At 43.6% G+C, this 18,030-nt stretch overlaps 1 protein-coding gene across 2 annotated transcripts in view; it reads right to left on the bottom strand.

The window, feature by feature from the left end:
* mecr (mitochondrial trans-2-enoyl-CoA reductase) overlaps nt 1–17,126 on the bottom strand; it is a 30,646-nt gene extending 13,520 nt beyond the window's left edge. The window contains exons 1-4 of one of the 2 annotated variants that reach the window (XM_078423087.1): nt 17,028–17,126; nt 16,847–16,924; nt 8,869–8,966; nt 5,690–5,821 (exon numbers count right to left, since the gene is read on the bottom strand). In XM_078423087.1, the coding sequence (XP_078279213.1) occupies nt 5,690–5,821; nt 8,869–8,914 (178 nt within the window). In that variant the 5' untranslated portion in view covers nt 8,915–8,966; nt 16,847–16,924; nt 17,028–17,126. Of the gene's footprint in view, nt 1–5,689; nt 5,822–8,868; nt 8,967–10,887; nt 11,109–16,846; nt 16,925–17,027 lie in introns of those variants that run through there. The other variant, XM_078423086.1, reaches the window with a different exon arrangement.
* Nucleotides 17,127–18,030: the final 904 nt, after the last annotated feature.

Genomic DNA, 18,030 nt, shown 5'->3' with positions numbered 1-18,030 from the left:
GCCATGCTTACCTTTACATTTTAATAATGCTGCAACTTTACAAAACATTGTATGGGCGGCACGGTGGCGCAGGGGTAAAGTTGTTGCCTTACAGCGCTTGCAGGAGACCCGGGTTCGATCCTAACTACGGGTGCCGTCTGTACAGAGTTTGTACATTCTCCCCGTGACCAGCGTGGGTTTCTCCAAGATCTTCGGTTTCCTCCCACACTCCAAAGACGTACAGGGTTCTAGGTTAATTGGCTTGGTACGTGTAAATTGTCCCTAGTGTGAGTAGGATAGTGTTAATGCGCGGGGATTGCTGGTTAGTGCGGACTCGGGCCAAAGGGCCTGTTTCTGCACTGTTTCTCTAAACTAAACTAAACTAAAATGACTTAGGCCACACTTCTGAGGATTGTGGGCAGTTCTGATTGCCTTACGAAAAGGAAGTATATGGTTGTGATGGAGAAAATTCCTAGGAGATTCAGGATGTTGCCCAGATTGGAGAACTTTACTTTGGGGGGAAACATTGGATAGGCTTGGCTTGTTTTTCTAGGAGTAAGACTTGATGTTCTTTTACCTCTAAACTCAAACAGACAAGAAAGCCCCATCTGTTTTCACTGTGCTTCAATTGCAAAAGTACATTCACATTTAAGATGTATGGCATCTTGATTTCTATTTTAATGCATGTTAACTGATTGGCTTTTATCATATATTACATACAAGTGTTATGACATCACTGTACCAGCTCTTAAACGAGAGAGGAGCACACATCAATGCCTATTCCACCATGGCAGCCATTCACATGGAAGGCACCCTTTCTTTTGCAGAAAATGCTGGTGAGGAATTGGCACCTTATGCAAGTAAGGATTTCATTGTTCCGTTTCAGGACATATAACAATAAAACACTCTTGACTCCTGACCTTTTGATGGCGCTACCCGCTCCCAGTCCCTGGCTCATCAAATCAGTATATTTCCTCCATCAACCTAGCTCAGGTCTGGAAAGACAAAAATTGAGCCATTGCGCTCATGAAATAGTTCAAATCCCCTTGCAGAATGTAGAGGGTAATGTTGAAATGTGGATTTTATATGATGAACTGCCTGGCACTAGGGGTAATGCTTTTGTCTGGTATGGCAACTCCTCAATTACTCCTCAGTTTGGTTTCAGATAAGGACCACATTAAAGGGTATATGGGAAAAAGCAAAATATCAATGACTGGAAATCTAGAAAAAAATGTAAACATTCATAAGGTCAGGCAGCATTTGTGGAGAGAGGGGCGACCTGATACAAGCCTGTAAGGCGATGAGAGGCATACGTATGTTAGATTTTCTTGTCAATGCAAAACATCAACTCTGCCTCCTATCACAAAGCCAGTTTTGGATCAAATTAAAGATAGACACAAAATGCAGGAGTAACTCAGCAGGACAGGCAGCATCTCTGGAGAGAAGGAATGAGTGACGTTTCAGGTCGAGACCCTTTTTCAGACCAGTCAGGGGAAAGGAAAGCAAGATATATGGACATTGATGCGGAGAGATATAGAACAAATGAATTAAAGATATGCAAAAAGTAACATTGATAAGGGAAACAGGCCATTGTTAGCTGTATGCTAGCTGAGAATGGGAACCTGGTGCAACTTGGATGGGGGAGGGATGGAGAGAGAGGGAGTGCAGGGGTTACTTGAAGTTAGAGAAATCAATATTCCTACCACTGGGTTGAAAGCTGCCCAAGTGAAATATGAGATGCTGTTTCTCCAATTTACGATTAGCCTCACTCTGACAATGGAGGAGACCTAGGACAGAAAGGTCGGTGTGGGAATGGGAATTAAAGTGTTTGGCAACCGGGAGATCAGGTAGGTCCAGGCTGACTGAGGTCACAGCAAAATAATCGGTCAGTCTACATTTCTCTAACGTATAAGTAATTGAACTACATCACAGACTAAGAACAAATTGTCAAAACTGTCGCAGTAAAATTAAAAGGGGGTTAAATCTTCGGCTGAGAGAAATCTTGTACTGTATGCTGGTTTTGATGGAGTTTTAATGCGTTCCAGACAAGTTACAGTCATATAGTATGGAAACAAGCCTTTCAGCCCAACTCATCCATGCAGAACAAAATGCCCCTAACCTAGTCTAGGTTAGTTCCATTTCCCCAACATTTCGCCCATATCCATCTTACAAAAGTTCAGCACATCAGTCATAAGGGTGGCGTGCCTCTTTGGGGCGGATGACAGATAACCAGTAAACATATCTCATATATTGAAATGCCGCAGTGCACACGGACAAATTGTGGTGATGCACAACTGACAAAAGTAAAATAATCTACTGCCATTACCATTCATTATTAGGCTAAAATTAATCATTAGGATGAAAAATTAACATTCAGCAGTTTCATGGGAGTGCAGAGAAGATCTCAAAATGAAGGTTTTTTAAATTGGTGTTATTAGGCAAGTCAGGATATATCCTGGAGTCAGAGAGGTAATCAGATCATTTTGTATCTAATCTATTAGTGCAAGGGTGTTTAAACTGTCATGCCAGGAGGGCCAATTTTAAGTCATGGTCGAAGAAACAGTTGCCAGCACTACCATCCGTTTCAGTGCCCGGTGCGGCTCGGCTGCGGGCCTTAACATTGCCGGCGCAGCTCGGCCGCGGGACGTTTCAGTGCCCGGTGCGGCTCGGCCGCTGGACTTAACATCGCCCGGTGCGGCCGCGGGACGTTTCAGTGCCCGGTGCGGCTCGGCCGCTGGACTTAACATCGCCCGGTGTGGCCGCGGGACGTTTCAGTGCCCGGTGTGGCCGCGGGACGTTTCAGTGCCCGGTGCGGCTCGGCCGCTGGACTTAACATCGCCCGGTGTGGCCGCGGGACGTTTCAGTGCCCGGGGCGGCTCGGCCGGGGGGCCTTCCATCCCCTTGCGGGGGCTGTGCGTGTCGTTTGCCTCGGTAGGGGTCGAGCTGCCTGTCCGTGGGTGCGGGGGGAAGAGAGGGGAAGTTTTGTTGCCTCCATCACAGTGAGGGGGTGTTTGGAGTCACTGTGATGGATGTTTGTGTTGGGGTCGGGTGTCCTGTGTTCTTTTCTTTTTGCTGTATTTTGTGTGACTGCTGAAATTTCGCTCGGTGTTGTGCCGAGTGACAATAAAGTGTTGTTATGTTATGTTATGTTATGTTATGTTACATACAAGTGCACAAAGTCCACTGGGCACGTACAGTGATGGCAAACTGAGTATAGCAAAAGTTTGTTGTGCTACAAGGGCACTGAAGCTGTTTCTAACTAAAGGATTGAGGCCTGCTTCAAAGTTAGCTAAAGGGCTCCATCCTACCTGAACTATTGGGTCCAGATTAATGTCTTCTTTATCTTTGTAGTTTGCACAGTAGAATATCAGAGGCTGTTCAGATGGTCAGTCCAAGGATATCTGCTGTAACTTAGGCATCCCTGCATTAGTCAATAACCAATCACTCAACAAGTTCCTTTGTATTCATACAACTTAAGCACTGAACTTAACTCTGACTATTCATATTCCTTCGACATATTCTTACTCTAGCATCTTGAGTAAAATTCAATTTCTAAACTTTTTTTTTGCATATTAATTCATATACATGTCCTTGAAACAGGAGGAATTGGTTTATTGGAGGAATCCAGGTGTTCAATAAAGAGACTTGGAAAATGCATAACATGTTATGGATAGAGATCAAAATGTCCCCAATGTAACTTTCAGATCTGTGCTAAATTAAGCCTAGCTCAGCCAGTGCTCCAACTATGTTGCTGTCCTTAATGCCCTGAGTAGTGGTCAGGAACCATGGTAGGCAGTGCAATTCAACCTCTTAATTCATAATTACTCAACTTAAATTCTCCTAATTCAAAGTCAACAACATCTGCTGTTCATTGTCTTTTGGATGAGATGTTAAACTAATACCCTGATTTCACAGCTGCTGACACACAGCTTTGCCCGATCACTAACTCACTTGAACTGGAAATAGTCACACCATTTATTGGACACAGATGACAAGAAGAGCAGTAGTTTCCTATGGCTAAATACTGGAGGCTTTGTCTTTTGTCTCCAAGCCAATCCCTACTATTAAGCAATCAATCATATCCTCTTCCTGACAATTATAAAATTGGGTGAGATTTCTATTAACCTCACTGTCATGTTTGACTCTGAATTAACAATTACAAACATCACCTATTCTGTCACTTCTGCCCAATTCTACTCTTCAGCATATCTGCTCCTGAAACCTCCATTTGTACCTATTTCTACCTATTACTATTCCAAAGCAACCCAAGTATCTTTCCATTGCTTTATTCATCTTCATTCCTAGGTCAGCCAAAAGCCCTGCAGGTTTGTTACATCCCCTTTACCCCCTGTGCTTGCCTATCTACATTCGCTCCCAGTTGAGAAACACTTAGTCATTGAGCAATGCAGCAAAGAATTAGGCCCTTTAGGCTACCATGTCCAAACCGACCTAGTTGGCATTCATAGCTACTCCCATTTGTCTGCATTTGACCTAGAACCAACTATACCCTTCCTATCCATATATCTATCCAAATGTCCTTTTTAAGTTCTAGATCTTTATTCTCAGATCTTTTCATAATCACACTGAATCCCATTTCCATAATCTCCATCCATGTCACTTTTGAAGACATAATCTTCTAATACGCCTGGCCTCTTGTTTACCCTTAAATGTAATCATTCCATGCCTTCATTCCGAGAAGTTCCCGTCTACACCGCTGCTTCTTTGTCCTCTTTCCTATTTAAAACCCATCATCAGGACATAAGCGAAACAAGCAGGAGTAAGCCAATCCTTCCTTGCCACATCACTCAATATTATCATGGCTGATCTGCTTGAGTTGCATTCCTCTTCTGCAACAGTTCTGCATAGTCCTCAATTTCCTCAGCCTTCAAAAAAAATTCATCACCAGGGCATAGAATTCTAGATATTCATCGCCCTCTGCAAGTTCCCATTCCCCTCATACATTCCCACATTTCATTCCATTTGTCAAGTTTTCACCCACGCACACCAGCTATGTATATATCTGTTGCAAAGTCCAAATATACCTCAAATGTATGTCACTGCCTCTTGAATAGCTTGATCCGACCTGCATCTATGCAAATACTTTTTGTTTGCTTTATTAAAACTGCTTTATTAAAATTGCTTTCTTCAAACTCCATTAGAATTTGAACTCTCCTCCAAGGCAAAATAAACATTGAAGGTGGAATTTAGATGCTGCCATGTTGCCACTCTTAGCAAAGAAGTTACAAATGAGGCACAGTATTCATGGAAATATTTGATGTCGAAAGAAGTATTATGTTCATGCTTGTCAAAAAGAACTATCCTGCCTTATTTTTGCAGCTCTTGCTTCTGCACCTTGCACGCTTCTAAAAAGGTTCTTCCTCCACTATCATACCAATTCCAGAACCTACCCCTTTCAAGTTAAAATAAATTCACAAATTCCTTTCATTTCATCCTGTCAATAATTTTTTTATATGTTTCCCCTAGTAAGTGACTTAATTACGAAGGGAAATAAATCTCTCCTATCTTACAAATGCTTCACTCATTATATTGGAATGCGTTAAAGATATCCATCAAGTTACTATTACAAATGGAAAACAGGAACTCATTTTATATATCTTCTTTACCATGAATACAAACTGCAGCAGAATACTACATGAAGCTATTCCTTGTTTCATCTTTGAACCAGACCCGATGAAATAAGGAAACTTACCCAGCCCTGTATCTGATGGTATCACCCAGTCTCCGGGCTTCATATTAGTCACTTTACTGCCAACCTCCAGAATCCGTCCTACACCCTCATTGCCTCCAATGGCTGGGAGATCGGGACGAATAGGATAGGTACCTGAAAAACATTCATGTCATGCAAAGTTTGACAGAGCTACATAGCATCTTTGACATATTTTTGATAATTCCGTTATAACGTGTTTCCATAATGCTAATTGGATATAATGAGATTTATGAATTGGATATTATTTGGATTACGCACAAATAATTATTTATAACGTAATTTCAATCGGGAACTACAGAATCCCTTAAAAGTTACTTCTTAAATTAACAAGTAGAAATAAAGCTGACGGAGAAAAACGTTGAGAAAAATAAGTTGTTTCCATGTGATCTCTCTGCAGTCCCTCTATCAGGTACATTCTCAGCTTCCTCAGCTACAAACGTAGCTTATCCAGTCTCTCTTCATAAATGAAATACTCCATCCCAGTGAAATGGAACAAAAATGGAAGGACCAGGTGGTTCAGAAAGGGAGTGAGAGATAGACACAGGCAGGGTTTAGATAGGCAGATGACAATAGACAATAGGTGCAGGAGTAGGCCATTCAGTCCTTCGAGCCAGCACCGCCATTCAAAGCGATCATGGCTGATCACTCTCAATCAGTACCCCGTTCCTGCCTGCTCCCCATACCCCCTCACTCCGCTATCCTTAAGAGCTCTATCCAGCTCTCTCTTGAAAGCATCCAACGAACTGGCCTCCACTGCCTTCTGAGGCAGAGAATTCCACACCTTCACCACTCTCTGACTGAAAAAGTTCTTCCTCATCTCCGTTCTAAATGGCCTACCCCTTATTCTTAAACTGTGGCCCCTTGTTCTGGACTCCCCCAACACTGGGAACATGTTTCCTGCCTCTAATGTGTCCAATCCCCTAATTATCTTATATGTTTCAATAAGATCCCCCCTCATCCTTCTAAATTCCAGTGTATACAAGCCTAATTGCTCCAGCCTTTCAACATACGACAGTCCCGCCATTCCGGGAATCAACCTAGTGAACCTACGCTGCACGCCCTCAATAGCAAGAATATCCTTCCTCAAATTTGGAGACCAAAACTGCACACAGTACTCCAGGTGCGGTCTCACCAGGGCCCGGTACAACTGTAGAAGGACCTCTTTGCTCCTATACCCAACTCCTCTTGTTACGAAGGCCAACATTCCATTGGCTTTCTTCACTGCCTGCTGTACCTGCATGCTTCCTTTCAGTGACTGATGCACTAGGACACCCAGATCTCGTTGAACATCCCCTCTTCCTAACTTGACACCATTCAGGTAATAATCTGCCTTTCTATTCTTACTTCCAAAGTGAATAACCTCACACTTATCTACATTAAACTGCATCTGCCATGTATCCGCCCACTCACACAACCTGTCCAAGTCACCCTGCAGCCTTATTGCATCTTCCTCACAGTTCACACTACCCCCCAGCTTAGTATCATCTGCAAATTTGCTAATGGTACTTTTAATCCCTTCATCTAAGTCATTAATGTATATCGTAAATAGCTGGGGTCCCAGCACCGAACCTTGCGGTACTCCACTGGTCACTGCCTGCCATTCCGAAAGGGACCCATTTATCCCCACTCTTTGCTTTCTGTCTGTCAACCAATTTTCTATCCATGTCAGTACCCTACCCCCAATACCATGTGCTCTAATTTTGCCTACTAATCTCCTATGTGGGACCTTGTCGAAGGCTTTCTGAAAGTCGAGGTACACCACATCCACTGACTCTCCCCTGTCAATTTTCCTAGTTACATCCTCAATGGATGGAACAAAAGCCAGAGATTAAAGCAGTGGAGTGCCCCAAGGATCTGTGTTGGGTCCACTGTTGTTTGTCATTTACATTAATGATCTGGATGATGGTGTGGCAAATTGGATTAGTAAATATGCAGATGATACTAAGATAGGTGGAGTAGTTGATAGTGAGGTAGATTTTCAAAGTCTACAGAGAGACTTGGGCCTTTTGGAAGGGTGGGCTGAAAGATGGCAGATGGAGTTTAATGCTGATAAGTGTGAGGTGCTGCATTTTGGTAGGACAAATCAAAATAGGACGTACAGGGTAAATGGTAGGGAATTGAGGAATGCAGTGGAACAGAGGGATCTGGGAATAACTGTGCATTGTTCCCTGAAGGTGGAATCTCATGTGGATAGGGTGGTGAAGAAGGCGTTTGGTATGCTTGCCTTTATAAATCAGAGCATCGAGTATAGAAGTTGGGATGTAATGTTGAAATTGTACAGAGCATTGGTGAGGCCGAATCTGGAGTATGGTGTGCAGTTCTGGTCGCCAAATTATAGGAAGGATGTCGACAAAATGGAGAGGGTACAGAGGAGATTTACTAGAATGTTGCCTGGGTTTCAGCACTTAGGCTACAGAGAGAGGTTGAACAGGTTGGGTCTTTATTCTTTGGAGCGTAGAAGGTTGAGGGGGGACTTGATAGAGGTTTTTAAAATTATGAGAGGGACGGACAGAGTTGACGTGGGTAGGCTTTTCCCTTTGAGAGTGGGGAAGATTCCAACAAGGGGACATAGCTTCAGAATTGAGGGACAAAGGTTTAGGGGTAACATGAGGGGGAACTTCTTTACTCAGAGGGTTGTGGCTGTATGGAATGGGCTTCCGGTGGAAGTGGTGGAGGCTGGCTCGATTTTATTATTTAAGAGTAAATTGGATAGGTATATGGATAGGAGGGGATTGGAGGGTTATGGTCTGAGTGCAGGTAGATGAGACTAGGTCAGGGAGAATGGTCGGCGTGGACTGGTAGGGCCGGACAGGCCTGTTTCCATGCTGTAGTTGTTATATGTTATATATGTTATATGTTAAGGTGAGACAGAAGGATTGAAGAGTTGCAAATTGTGATGCCAGAGGAAGGAATGTAGGAGGAGGGGAGAAATAGTTATCAGTATCTGAAAAAATAGATTATCATCTTGAAATATTATGGCATCTTTCATTATCAGACTCAGAATCAACTATTTTTCCAGCATTTCTTTACTAAAGTCTTTTGATCTTAAGAGGAATAGAATTAAAGTTATTTAAATGTAGAATTTACACACATTTAATAAATTACAATTAAATGAAGTGTCTGTTAAAACCAATCACGTATAGAAGTGTATATCATATTACCTTGCATCATGTTAATGTCTGATGGATTAATAGGTGCTGCTAACATTTGGGTTCGGATATCAAAGTCACCAAGCTGTGAAAGTTTGACAGTCTCAAGGCTGCAATGAAAGACCAAAATAATTCATTATAAAAATATTGAATTATTGATGTCCTAATTTGTCTGAACAAGTCAGACAAAAAGAAGATCCACATTTGCACACTCTAATTTCCTATAAATTGCATTGCAACGTTAAATGGAATAAAACGATTGTAATCAGGGAAGAAAAGTATATAGTTAGCAGTGGCTATATTCTCTTTATATCTGTGAAACATACAGTCAATAATTTTAGTTGATATAAATGAGATTTCTTTCTTACAAATTTTGCGAGATTACCATAATATATACATAAATACTATTAACAAAACATAATCATATCTTTCAAGTCAAGTATAACTTTTTCAGATGACAACATTTGGGCTTTATTTGAATTGGAAGATATTTAACATCAATGATTGAAGCCCAAAATATATTATTTTTTTTAAATTCATAAGGAAAAGGGGAATCCTTTTCTTGCTCTTCAATTATCTTGGAAGGGAAGCCTTCTCAGAGGCACTCGCATAGAAACTCTCATCATCAGAAGCGATGCAATGGATACAAAGAAAGTGGGAGAACAGAGTGAAGTTTTCAAAGGAAGCAGGGAAGAGTCAATTTAACTGTGGCAGTTTGTGAGTATCGACGGACGTTGGATGCAATCATAGCCCCCAAAATATGGAAATAAGTCAACAATGGGAAGAGTCAGATGGAACATTTGTAAGAAAGATCATGGTGGAAATTGGTATACGATAAAACTTTATTTATCCCAGGGGGGAAATTGATCAAAATGGACTTTAAGTCATCCTGGTGTGGGAAATGATCCAGGCGGGAAGATCTCACTTGTTTAGTTGTCACATCAACTGTACATCAGTCAGAAAGCAGCTCCTTACTCTTATACCTTTTCCCTTTTGGTAAATGTAAATAATTAATTTATGGCACAGTCCACTGGGAGATTCTGCCCAATCAATCTCTACCTCTCCAAATGCACAGAGAGATAGAGATAGAGGGAGTGAGTGCCTCTCTTTGCTTTATCTATTTCCCCGTTCTAATGAAGAGTTTTCGACGTTAATTTTTCATTTTTCACAGGTGTTGTTATATTTAGCAGTGACACTTTTAACTGACTTCAAATAACTGCAGCAGGGAGATGTATAGAGGTCAATGTGTAGGAAGAAACTGCAGAGATAGACACAAAATGCTGGAGTAACTCAGCGGGTCAGGCAGCATCTCTGGAGAAAAGGAATAGATGACTTTTTGGGTCAAGACCCTCCTTTAGACGGATGGAATTGATGGAATTAGACCAGCCAGAGGATGCTAATAAAGGCGGCTCAGGCTGGATGTGTGAGGTAGTTTACCACAGAGTGGGCTCCGGGCTCAGCGAACACACAAACTGGCAGATGCCTGCAGAATTACTGTTAAATTAGACGGTGACTACGGTTAAGTTAAAGTGTGACTGCTGGTAAATTAGATTGTGACTACTGGTAAATTAGATTGTGACTACTGGTAAATTAGACTGTGAATACTGTTAAATTAGATTGTGAATACTGTTGTTAGATTGTGACTACTGGTAAATTAGATTGTGACTGCTGTCACATTAGATTGTGACTACTGGTAAGTTAGATTGTGACTACTGGTAAGTTAGATTGTGACTACTGGTAAATTAGATTGTGAATACTCTTGTTAGATTGTGACTACTGGTAAGTTAGATTGTGACTACTGGTAAGTTAGATTGTGAATACTCTTGTTAGATTGTGACTACTGGTAAGTTAGATTGTGACTACTGGTAAGTTAGATTGTGAATACTCTTGTTAGATTGCGACTACTGGCAAGTTAGATTATGACTACTGGTAAGTTAGATTGTGACTACTGGTAAGTTAGATTGTGACTGCTGTCACATTAGATTATGACCAATGTTCCATTAGATTGTGACCGCGAATGACGGCCCTTACTGGATAACGTTGAGCGGATCGCCGTGCTTGCGGTACACCAGCGCTTCGCACTGTCCCCGAGCCCCTGCCGAGGTGGCCAGAGCCCGGGTCCGCTGCCCGCGCTGGCAGCCCCAACCCTGAAGCCGCAGTAGGCCTTGAGTCCAGGCTCCCCTCAGCGCCATGGCTCCGTTGTCCGGGCAACGCCAGGCGCCGGCTGATGACGATCACGGTCGCGCTTCTCCTTGTCCTGGACATGTGCACATTGCAACAGTGTCCAGAATTTAAATAAACAAATATTTTTGTGAAGCAATAAAATTAAATACATAAATAAAAACAAATTTTAAAAGTGTTTATTTAAAAAAAAATAAAGAATGATAATAAAAAATGAAAAAATCTCTCCCTTCAAGCTGCATTGGTGTGTAACCATTCTATGGTTACCTCCATCTTTTGTATCTATCTTTTGGTGGGGAACAATGACAACAATAGTTCCATCTCTGGTCCTGGAAAATCTCTTACAATTTGTAACTAGCATAGAGATAAAAGGTACAATGTAGTATAAGAAAATAACTGCAGATGCTGGTACAAATCGATTTATTCACAAAATGCTGGAGTAACTCAGCAGGTCAGGCAGCATCTCGGGAGAGAAGGAATGGGTGACGTTTCGGGTCGAGACCCTTCTTCAGACTGATGTCGGGGGTGGGACAAAGGAAGGATATAGGTGGAGACAGGAAGATAGAGGGAGATCTGGGAAGGAGGAGGGGAAGGGAGGGACAGAGGAGCTATCTGAAGTTGGAGAAGTCGACGTTCATACCACCGGGCCGCAAACTGCCCAGGCGAAATATGAGGTGCTGCTCCTCCAATTTCCGGCGGGCCTCACTATGGCACTGGAGGAGGCCCATGACAGAGAGGTCAGACTGGGAATGGGAGGGGGAGTTAAAGTGCTGGGCCACCGGGAGATCAGTTGCGTTAATGCGGACCGAGCGCAGGTGTTCAGCGAAGCGATCGCCGAGCCTGCGCTTGGTTTCGCCGATATAGATAAGTTGACATCTAGAGCAGCGGATGCAATAGATGAGGTTGGAGGAGGTGCAGGTGAACCTCTGTCTCACCTGGAAAGAATATTTGGGTCCTTTGATGGAGTTGAGGGGGGAGGTAAAGGGACAGGTGTTGCATCTCGTGCGGTTGCAAGGGAAAGTGCCCGGGGTTAGGGTGGTTTGGGTAGGAAGGGACGAGTGGACCAGGGAGTTGCGGAGGGAACGGTCTCTGCGGAACGCAGAGAGGGGAGGGGATGGGAAGATATGGCCAGTGGTGGGGTCCTGTTGTAGGTGACGGAAATGTTGGTGGATAATATGTTGGATCCGCTGGCTGGTGGGGTGGAAGGTGAGAACGAGGGGGATCCTGTCCTTGTTGCGAGTGTGGGGATGGGGAGCAAGAGCGGAGCTGCGGGATGTAGAAGAGACCCTAGTGAGAGCCTCATCTATAATGGAGGAGGGGAAGCCCCGTTTTCTGAAAAACGAGGACATCTCGGAAGCCCTAGTGTGAAACACCTCATCCCGGGCGCAGATGCGGCATAGACGGAGGAATTGGGAGTAGGGGATAGACTTTTTGCAGGGGACCGGGTGGGAAGAAGTGTAGTCCAGATAGCTGTGCGAGTCGGTGGGCTTGTAATAAATGTCCGTCACTAGTTTTTCTCCTGTGATGGAGATGGTGAGGTCCAGAAACGGGAGGGAGATGTCAGAGATAGTCCAGGTATATTTAAGGGCAGGATGGAAATTGGAGGTGAAGTGTATAAAGTCAGTGAGTTCTGCAGGGGTGTAAGAGGTAGCACCAATGCAGTCGTCGATGTAGTGGAGGTAGAGTTCGGGGATGGGGCCAGTGTACGTCTGGAACAGGGATTGTTCGACGTACCCAACAAAGAGGCAGGCGTAGCTAGGGCCCATGCGAGTGCCCATAGCCACGCCTCTGGTTTGGAGGAAGTGGGAGGAGTCAAAGGAGAAGTTGTTGAGGGTAAGAACCAGCTCTGCTAGGCGGAGGAGAGTGTTGGTCGATGGGGATTGGCTGGTTCTACGGTCGAGGAAGAAACGGAGGGCTTCGAGACCATCCTTGTGGGGGATGGAAGTGTAGAGTGACTGGACATCCATGGTGAAAATGAGGGAGTGGGGGCCTGGGAACCGGAAGTTATCCAGGAGATGGAGAGCGTGTGAGGTGTCTTGGACGTAGGTGGGGAGGGATTTGACCAGGGGGGATAGGATGGAGTCGAGGTAGGTAGAGATAAGTTCGGTGGGGCATGAGCAGGCAGAGACAATGGGTCTGCCGGGACAATTGTGTTTGTGGATTTTGGGTAGGAGGTAGAATCGGGCCGTGCGGGGCTGGGGAACTATGAGATTGGAGGCACTGGGGGGTAGTTCGCCGGAGTTGGTGAGGTCGGTGATGGTGCTGGTGATGAAGGTCTGGTGTTTATCGGTGGGGTCATGGTCCAGGGATAGGTAGGAAGAGGTGTCTGATAGTTGTCGTCTGGCCTCGGTGCGGTAGAGGTCAGCACGCCAGACTACCACAGCCCCTCCCTTGTCAGCGGGTTTAATTATTAAGTCCGGGTTGTTGCGGAGTGAGTTGAGGGCTGCACGTTCAGGAGGGGAGAGGTTGGAGTTAGTCAGGGGAGTGGAAAATTTGAGGCGGCCGATGTCACGCCGGCAGTTTGAAATAAAAAGTTCTAGTGGGGGTAGTAGGCCATACTGGGGGGTAAAAGTGGAGGGGGTCCGTTGGAGACGGGAGAAGGGGTCATCAGTGGTGGGTCGGGACTCCTTGCCATGGAAAAAGGCTCGGAGGCGGAGGCGGCGGAAGAAGAGCTCCACGTCATGGCGGACGTGGAACTCGTTGATGTGGGGGCGGAGGGGAACAAAGGTAAGGCGTCTGCTGAGGACCGACCGTTCGGAGTCTGAAAGGGGGAGGTCAGGGGGGATGGTGAACACCCGGCAATGGTGGGGGTTGGGGTCGGATGGAGGCAGGGGGGCAGGTGGAGGGGATGTATGGTGGGGGGGTGGTGGGTTAGCTGGACAGAGGGGGGCATGAGAACCGATGTGGGGAGTACTGGGGGTCGCCTGGCTGGAGGGGGAAGGGGGAGACCCAGTGGAACCCCTGCTGCAGTTACCTGTAGTAGAGGGTGGGCAGTAGGACCCAGCAGGTGTAATTTGGTAACACCTGTTTTACGAGATGGAGGAAAGATTATTTTTCTATTTCCAAAAAATAAACTTTATTCAGAATAAAAATTCATACATAACGAAAAAAAATTGTAAAACCTCTTAAAACATTCTTGTCGTCTGTGCATTCATTTTGTGCCACACTCAGCAGTTTTTTGCGCCCATTTTTAAGCAAAACACCTTTGTGACTCCCTGGAGAAGATGGAGGAAAGATTCAATATAGACATAGACAATAGGTGCAGGAGTAGGCCATTCAGCCCTTCGAGCCGGCACCACCATTCAATGTGATCATGACTGATCATTCTCAATCAGTACCCCGTTCCTGCCTTCTCCCATACCCCCTGACTCCGCTATCCTTAAGAGCTCTATCTAGCTCTCTCTTGAATGCATTCAGAGAATTGGCCTCCACTGTCTTCTGAGGCAGAGAATTCCACAGATTTACAGCTCTCTGACTAAAAAAGTTTTTCTTCATCTCCGTTCTAAATGGCCTACCCTTTATTCTTAAACTGTGGCTCCTGGTTCTGTGGCCCCTGGTTCCCCCACATTGGGAACATGTTTCCTGCCTCTAACGTGTCCAACCCCTTAATAATCTTATGTTTCGATAAGATCCCCTCTCATCCTTCTAAATTCCATACAATATACAATATAATATATAAGACATATAAGCCTATACAATATATCAGACTTAAGCAGCGCAGTGGCGAATGAGAAGAAAATGCTTGCCATTTTGCAGAACAAATCGTGTCCAGAACTTGCACTTCTGCCACCTTTCAGCAGAGGGCAGGCTAATATAGGTTTAAATAAAACCCACTTCGCTTAGTATTTTATCAATACCTGCTGAAGTGTGCGCACGTGTGCATGTGCGCGCATGTGCGGGATTCTCGGGCGGGCGAGGCCTGTGGAATCAGTGATAATTTCCAGGCGTTTCGAAGATATGTATTACAGAAATGAGTTTCTTAAAGCTTAAATAAAGTTTAAGTAAATTGGAATTCTCATTTGTCTCACAACAATTTAAGCAACTCAACCTCAGAGGTTAAGCAGTGTGACATCGAGATGGAGAAAGTATTGAAACCACAACGCTTGGATCTGGATCCCAACTCACCTACTGCAGCAAAGGAATGGAAGCACTGGCTTCGTACACTAAATAACTTCTTTGATGAGTGTGGCGACAATGCACCAGACAAATTCAGGACATTAATAAGCTCTGTCTCTTATGATGTATATGATTACATAGAGGAATGTACAACTTATGATTCTGCTATTGATGTACTAAGCAGACTCTTCGTCAAGACACCCAATGTAATATTTGCTCGACACCTCCTTGCTACTCGTAAACAAAAACCTGGTGAGTCACTTGATGAGTTTTTACAAGAACTTCAAAGACTTAGTAAAGACTGTGCCTTCAAAGCAGTTACAGCTGATCAAAATCGACAGGAACTTATTCGAGACTCGTTTATCAACGGTTTGGCATCGCTTTTAATACGACTGAGACTATTAGAAAACAAAACCTTGGATTTACAGTCAGCTAACAATCAAGCTTACTCATTAGACTTGGAGGGCACAAGTTGTTGTGGTTAAGGACCCCTTGGAGAGACATAGAAAGAGACTCTGCATTGATTACTCTCAAACTATAAACCAGTTCACGGAGCTTGATGCATATCCATTACCTCGTATAGATGATATTATCAATACATTAGCTAAGTATAAGGTATTCTCTACTTTTGACCTAAAAAGTGCTTACTACCAAATTCGTTTGAAAGAATCCGAAAAGAAATACACTGGGTTTGAAGCTAATGGAAAATTATACCACTACTGCAGAGTTCCTTTTGGTGTAACTAATGGTGTGGCAGTTTTTCAGAGAGAGATGGACAAACTTGTTGAACAGGAAAACCTTAAAGATACTTTCCCTTATCTTGATAATATAATTATTGCAGGAAAAGACCAAGCTGAACATGACAAAAATGTGCAACGGTTTTTAGAAGTTGTACATTCTAAAAATCTAACATTAAATGAGGCTAAGTCAATAATATCAGTGCCATCAATTAATATTCTTGGTTATTGGGTTGGAAATGATACGATCAAGCCTGATCCAGAGAGACTCCGCCCACTCCAAGAGATACCTGTTCCAGCTACATTAAACTCTCTACGAAGGGTTCTTGGCATGTTTGCATATTACGCTAAATGGATACCAAATTTCTCTGACAAAATTCAACCTTTGATTAGAGCAAAATCTTTCCCCCTTGACTCTACAGCAATTGGTGCCTTTACTTCTTTAAAGAAACAATTAGAATCTGCGACATTACACGCCATCGATGAGGATCTCCCCTTTGTTGTTGAATGTGATGCCTCTGATTTAGCAGTACCAGCAACATTAAATCAAGGACGACCAGTGGCTTTCATGTCTCCTACTCTCCAAGGTAGTGAATTGCATTACCCACCTGTCGAAAAGGTAGCTACTGCAATTATTGAAGCAGTGAGGAAATTGAGTCATTTCCTTGCTCGCCAGCACTTCACTTTGATAACAGATCAGCGTTCAGTAGCTTTTATGCTAGATAATCGGAAGCGAACGAAGATTAAAAAGAGTAAAATTCATGAATGGAGGATTGAATTATCTGCATATAGTTATTCAATTGAGTACCGCCCTGGTAAGGATAATGTTGCTCCAGATACCTTAACTCGAGCATTTTGTGCCTCTGTTCATTCTTCTGCACTCACTGATCTTCACAATGGGCTGTGTCATCCTGGAGTCACTCGTATGTTACATTAAGTTCGTTCCAAAAACTTACCTTTCTCTACAGAAGATGTGAAGATGACGTGTGCTTCATGTAGAATCTGTGCTGAATTAAAACCAAGGTTCTTCCGACCTGAAGAAGGAAGATTGATCAAAGCTACTCAACCTATGGAACGTTTGAGTATTGACTTCAAAGGGCCTTTACCATCCTCCTCTCAAAATGTTTATATACTTACCATAATTGATGAATATTCGAGGTTTCCATTTGCCTTTCCTTGTCGAAATATGTCAGCTGCTACGGTTATCAAATGTTTAGATCAACTGTTTTCATTCTGTGGATTTCCAAGTTACATACATTCTGATAGGGGCACCTCATTCATGTCAAAAGATTTAAAGGACTACCTTTCTAATAGAGGAATTGCAACAAGTAAAACAACATTGGAAATGGTCAGGTTGAGAGGTATAACGGAATCATTTGGAAAGCAGTGAAACTGGCTTTAAAGTCAAATGACATACCAGATCAGCAGTGGGAATGTGTTCTACCAGATGCATTACACTCCATCAAATCTTTACTGTCAACCGCTACCAATACTACTCCACATGAGCGGTTCTTTAACTTCAAACGGCGTTCTTCTAGTGGTACTTCTCTGCCATCATGGTTGACTAGCCCTGGGCCTGTGTTGCTTCGTCGGTATGTCCAATCAAATAAGAATGAGCCCTTTGTTGATGAAGTTGAACTGACTGATGTCAACCCTTCTTATGCAACTATCAAGTATCAGGATGGACGTCAGTCAACTGTCTCACTTCGTGACCTTGCACCATGTCCATCTTCTCCATCACTCCTTGATAATATTAATCGAGAAGTTCCTTCAACACTCCCATCTTTCCCTATGAAAACTTCTACAAGTAATTCTAAAATTGAAAATGTAAATAACAATACGAGTGAAGTTGATGACCAAGCAACATATGTACCACCAGCTATGGAAACACCATTATCTCCTGATGCTCCAGTGCTGCGACGGTCATCAAGACATACTAAACCTCCTGACCGTCTCAACTTATAAATAGGAGGGGAGAATGATGTGTGCGCATGCGCCGGATTCACGGGCGGGCGAGGCCTGTGGAATCAGTGATAATTTCCAGGCGTTTGGAAGATATGTATTACAGAAATGAGTTGCTTAAAGCTTAAATAAAGTTTAAGTAAATTGGAATTCTCATTTGTCTCACAACACCTGCCAT

This window comes from Rhinoraja longicauda, chromosome 27 (assembly GCF_053455715.1).
Source record: "Rhinoraja longicauda isolate Sanriku21f chromosome 27, sRhiLon1.1, whole genome shotgun sequence".
NCBI classification, from domain to species: Eukaryota; Metazoa; Chordata; class Chondrichthyes; order Rajiformes; family Arhynchobatidae; genus Rhinoraja; species Rhinoraja longicauda.
This window is presented reverse-complemented; position numbering and strand designations above follow the sequence as displayed.